Raw genomic sequence first — 5,274 nt, 5'->3', positions numbered from 1 at the left:
CACACACACACACACACACACACACACACACACACACACACACACACAGTGGAGGTGGGGTAGATGCTCTGCTTCTCTCCATTCCAGAAACAGTGGCTTCTTCTCATGTAGTGCCAGTCTTCTCCCTAAGACATGATGGTGAAGGTGGGAGAGAAAAGATTTGGCAGACGAAATGTTGGCAATCTTTAATAAAATTCCTACTTCAGAGTCTACCTAGAAGACATACTTGCAACAACAAAGAATCACACACAATACTCTCCATGACCCACTCATTAGAACATGCTTCCTAAGACATGCATGAAGAGTACACAGAAAGGACATACACAGTTCTGTAATACAGTATCTCATGTTAAGTTTAAAACACACACCAATACTATATACTAGGTATAGAAGTGCAAAATAATGAGACATATAGGTGAGAAAAGCATATATCAAGAGTAATATTATCTCTGATTGCAAAATATGGAGAACTCTTAAATAAAAGGCTTCAAGGACCTATGTTCTATCACTTTTCCATGTGTTTCAAGTATTTCAGTTACAAACATGATTATGCCTTTACAAGGAAATTCTTGGTTGGTCATTTAGATTTTAACTTATTGTTAAATTTACACTGTTGAATTATTATTTTTTGGTCAACAATCATTTCTAAACAGAACAAAACAAAACAGAAAAACCAAATCTAAAATGGCAAGTGACTGCCTGCAACTTAACGGCTACCAGGCTTATGCTGCCACCTAGCAAAACCCATCAGAACAGTTAACAAGCAAACCAGCTGGTTGCCCTCTTAACGATGAGCACATTTATTACTCCAAAAAATTTCAAAGGCACCATTCAACTATGATATAAAAGTTTACATGCTCATATGTACACGCAAACATGTTTTTTTTTTTTTTGATATTCTTATCCTTCACAATACATAGAAGGAAATAAATCTGTTCTCAGGCACTATACTTTCCACTTTTATAACAGTTCCCTCTTCAAGGGAGTATTTTCTTATATCCAAAGTGGATGCCTGAAACCACAGGCAGTTCAAAATCCTGCAAGTACAAGTTTTTCCCTACATATACCTGAGAAAATTTTGTATTTTTTTACTTATAAAGTAGACAAAACCTTAAAAGCACTAAAATAAAACAGCAACATAACATAGTGAAAATTTCTATTTCATGGCCATTATTAAGTATGGATTACTTGTCCTGTAACACCTTGACAGCCAGTTGAAGATCAAGAGCTTAGGGACCAATGGGTGGTAGCATGTACAATGCAGGTAACCTAGACTAAAGAGTACCTTACACTGTGGGTAGGACAGCTCTTAACATACAACTCAACACTTACAAATTGCTTCTGTTATCTCAGATGATCAAAACAACAAAAGTCGAAACTACAGATAGAGCTCATATTACAGTACTGGCTTAATTTTTTTTTTCTAATGGATTTACTATTTTCTATTAAATTGCAAAGTTACATCATGTTTTTCTATAAAGTTCTACCAGAGTGCCATACTCTCCAACTCTAATCATATTTACCTTCTGCCAAGGAAAGAGATGAAAACAGAATTAATCCAGTTGTCATTCTATAAATTCTTTACTTACTGAATGCCATAGTACAGATACCTTCAACTGTGTATCCCTGCTTCTTTAGTTCTAATGAGATGGGATGAAAACCTGTCAACATTTATGACATTTCTCCCCTCTCAGTTCAGCAGTATTTAACACAACTTTTTGGAAGGCATACTTTCACCTTCTCAACATACACTTATATATTGCTTCTAGTCAAGGTCCTGCTCTAGAGATTAGGAAGTGCTTACAGCAAGCCAACAGAATACTCTCTCCAAATTGCTATGAACTGATAAAGTAAATGCAAAATTTAATATACTTCATAATAATATATGTATTTCAAGGGGGTTGGAAAGATGCAGATGAGAATACTTGTTACTTCTGCAGAAGACCTGGGTTGAGTTCTTGGCCAGGATGTTAGCTCTGATGCCCTCTTCTGAACACCGGGCACCAGGCACACATGTGGTGCACATGCACACACACAGGCAAAATACTCATACATCCACAAAATAAATAGACCTAAAATAACGTAAAGTGTAGTTTAAGAATGAGGCGTTAGAATATGTTTTATAAATTGATTTCTATTCTTGGAAATCTATTTTATAGGAACATAGTTATCAAAGCCAGGACACATTGAAGTTATAGCCAAATGAGTACAACTATAGATCGGCTTCACTTTTCACAAGACATTATGTAAACCAAATATAATATAAATTCATTTAAATTAAATAAAATGTATTAATACAATACTAGACTTTATTCATTTATTTTGGCAGTACTGGGAACTGAACCAGGGCCTTATGTATGCTGGGCAAGCACTCCACCACTGACCACCATATATCTTTAAAAAAAAATTATAAAACGGGTTATTAATCAAATCACAGCTATGATTATCTCAAAGACAAAGCCAGAGGTTCGCAAATCGTTGCAAATTTAATAATGCATGTCAATAAAGCAATCACTCTTTACCTCAGTGTCACTACCACCACAGCACACACGTACACACACACATCAGACAAATACAGAACATCGGAATATTCCTTGAACGAAAGTAAGAGCTACTTTAAGATAGAGGATCCAAGCCTGACAACTGAGATCCATCCCCATAACCCACAAGGTGGAAGGCGAAAACTGACTCCCAGGAGCTATCCTCTGAGTTTCACAGAACTGTGGCAGATATGTGCTACTCTCTCATTTCTATACAAGATAAACAAATACATGTTTAAAAAGGGGATGCAAAAGTTTATAGACAGGTAGAAGGGATATGAAATCTCTTTCACACACATTCTCATGTTAATGTTATGATTACAAATACTGACAAGGAGACTTAGGTGGTGCTTCCAGAACTTATACAAGGGATAAAAGCTGGCAATGGTTGTTTTAAGAAAGTGTGTAAGTATAAATAACAGATGCAGGAATAGTATGCAAGAAGAAGCTATGGTGTGGCTAGTACAGCTGCAGTACATGGATCTACAGGGACAGGATAAAACAGAACAGGACAGGCTGCCCGTGTGTTGCTCAATTTTATCCAAAAGCAAGCCAGTGGGTTTTGAACAAGGAAATGGCCTTATTAAATCCGTGCTGAAGAAAGAGCTCAATAGCAATTAAGATGATCAAATTAAGGGTCAAGAAGCATCAATTTAAGTAGCTAGGAAGAGAGAAGAGCTTTCTATGGGGATAAAATCTGGACTACTAACTCAGCAGTGACAGGAAAGTAGAACAGATGAGAAATTGTGAGAATTTGAACTTTTTCAGATATGCTTCCTTTTTGAGTAAGATGCTAATGCATTTCTTTTGCCAAGTTTCTTGGTTAAAATGTCATTTTGATGAGTTTTTTCTAGGTGGTCATTTTTCTTCCTTTCTTTGGCATACCAAAGAACAGTCGACATAGTCACGTGCAACACAAATTTAGAAGGGACATACACAAGATAGTGGTCTCATAATAACGTATGACCAAATGATAGTGATATGATAGCCATATCAGTTGTGTTTCCAAGGACAAAAATCACATAATGCCACATTTCTTAAAACTTGTTACCATTAAGTGATTCATGATTGTATTTATATTTTTACTCTTTTCCTCATTGAAACACTTCCATGAACATTTCCACTATGTTTGGGCCTCTTTATCCTCTATCTATGAGGACATATTAAATTTAAGTTTGGGATATGTATGATTTCTGATCACCTAGTAAACATTTGCAAAGCATATATGCTCCAGGAGATACCCTCAGATATACTCATGACAGAAACAGGTGTTCACAGCATGGGAAGCATTCTAGTTAATTAGTGAATGCTTCCTAAAGGTCATAATTAGCTATTTTGAAAAAGCCTGCAAGTTAGTTAAGTGGATAGGGGCCTTATGACCTGATGACCATTAAATCAAAACTGGACCTCGATGCAACTATCCCTTTCTGAGAATTTCCACGGACAGTTAACTTAAGATCTTTCACACAGAACCTAATTTAAAAAAACAAAACAAAAGTTTTCTTACACAAAACACAAGTTTAAACGAGTAAAACTCAGTTGATTCTAAATATTTTGTTTCTCCCTCTTTGATACCTTGTATCCCACTGCCTACTGAATGAAGACTCAACCTGGCAGTAAGACTGTAGCATATCTTTTAATTCTCATCAGTTTTCTGGCCCTTTATTACTTAGTTTACTACCACCAACCTTTCTCTGCTTATAAGGCCTTCAAATCAATACCTTAAGAGAATTACCATTTGCAATCCCTGTATCCTCAAAGAAGATGACCGGCTACATCTCACATCTGACTCTGCCTCCTTCAAAAACTGCCCCATTTCTTGGAAGGGTGAAAAAAAAAAAAAAAAAAAAACCCATAAAGAACATCACACACAGCTCTGGAACCAAAACAGCGACCTGCATATGAATGGCATGCAGGGCAAGAAACTCTTTCAGGGCACGCAGCTGTAATACGTCCTTTCGATCACTGCTCTTCAAAGCTTACTTTTTAGGATGCCGGAAAACAGTTGGCAGAAGCATGTCCTGAAAACTCAAGGCGGCCTGGCGACACCAACGCACTACAGTGGAGGTGGTGGTGAAGGTAAAAGCGTGAAACCAGGCTTACTGAGAGCTAGCCGGGGCCAGGCACTAGCAGAAACCTCAAAACATGTAAACCTCACCACCCTGAAAGACAGGCATGGTCGAGAGCTTCCTTTTGCAGAGCAATTAAAAGGGACGGTCACTGAGCTACCTCCCAACCGTCGCGCAGACGGGAACCCGACCGCGAACGGTCCTCGGCGGCCCCGCTCCGCCTTCCCGGAGCCCCAGCCCCACACCCCACCCGCCGCCCTCGCACTCGCCTCGTTATTGAGGTTCAGGATTCCCGGCTGAGCCATCGCCGACGGAGGAAGAGGCTCGGCCGCCATCTCCGGCACGTGAACGCACGTAGTTACACTGCGGCTGCGCGGACACGCCCCCCGACGGCAGCCTCTTCCGCCCAAACCTCACCATCCAGTGCATTAAATAAGAGTAGGTCTCTTCCGGCAATGCCGGAAGTGAGAACGGCGACTTCCGGCTCGTGGGCTACGGGCCCGGCGGGCGCGTTTCCTTGGAAACCAGGCCAGGGAGCTCTCCAGTGGGCGTTGCTTTAGCTGGCGTTAGCAGGAGAACAATTTTTGTCTAGGACTGTTCCACTGTGGTGGGTTAGAGTTGGAAGGGCCTAAGGAGAGGCGAACATTTTCCTGAACAGATCAAGT

The 5,274-nt window shown here is 39.6% G+C and overlaps 1 protein-coding gene across 2 annotated transcripts in view; it reads right to left on the bottom strand.

Annotated features, from left to right (window-relative positions):
* The window catches only part of Srfbp1 (serum response factor binding protein 1), a 31,375-nt gene extending 26,362 nt beyond the window's left edge, over nucleotides 1-5,013 (bottom strand). For both annotated transcript variants that reach the window (XR_008721862.1, XM_055622847.1), the window contains exon 1: nucleotides 4,879-5,013. Coding sequence is in view for 1 of the 2 variants with exons in the window: in XM_055622847.1 (XP_055478822.1) it covers nucleotides 4,879-4,944 (66 nt within the window). In the remaining variant the exon portion in view is untranslated. The remainder of the gene's footprint in view (nucleotides 1-4,878) is intronic.
* Between the last annotated feature and the right edge of the window lie 261 nt (nucleotides 5,014-5,274).

Source organism: Psammomys obesus, unplaced genomic scaffold (genome assembly GCF_907164565.1).
Source record: "Psammomys obesus unplaced genomic scaffold, mPsaObe1.curated_primary_1811, whole genome shotgun sequence".
NCBI lineage: Eukaryota > Metazoa > Chordata > Mammalia > Rodentia > Muridae > Psammomys > Psammomys obesus.
The sequence above is the reverse complement of the archived record's forward strand: the minus strand, read 5'-3'. Positions and strand labels throughout refer to the sequence as shown.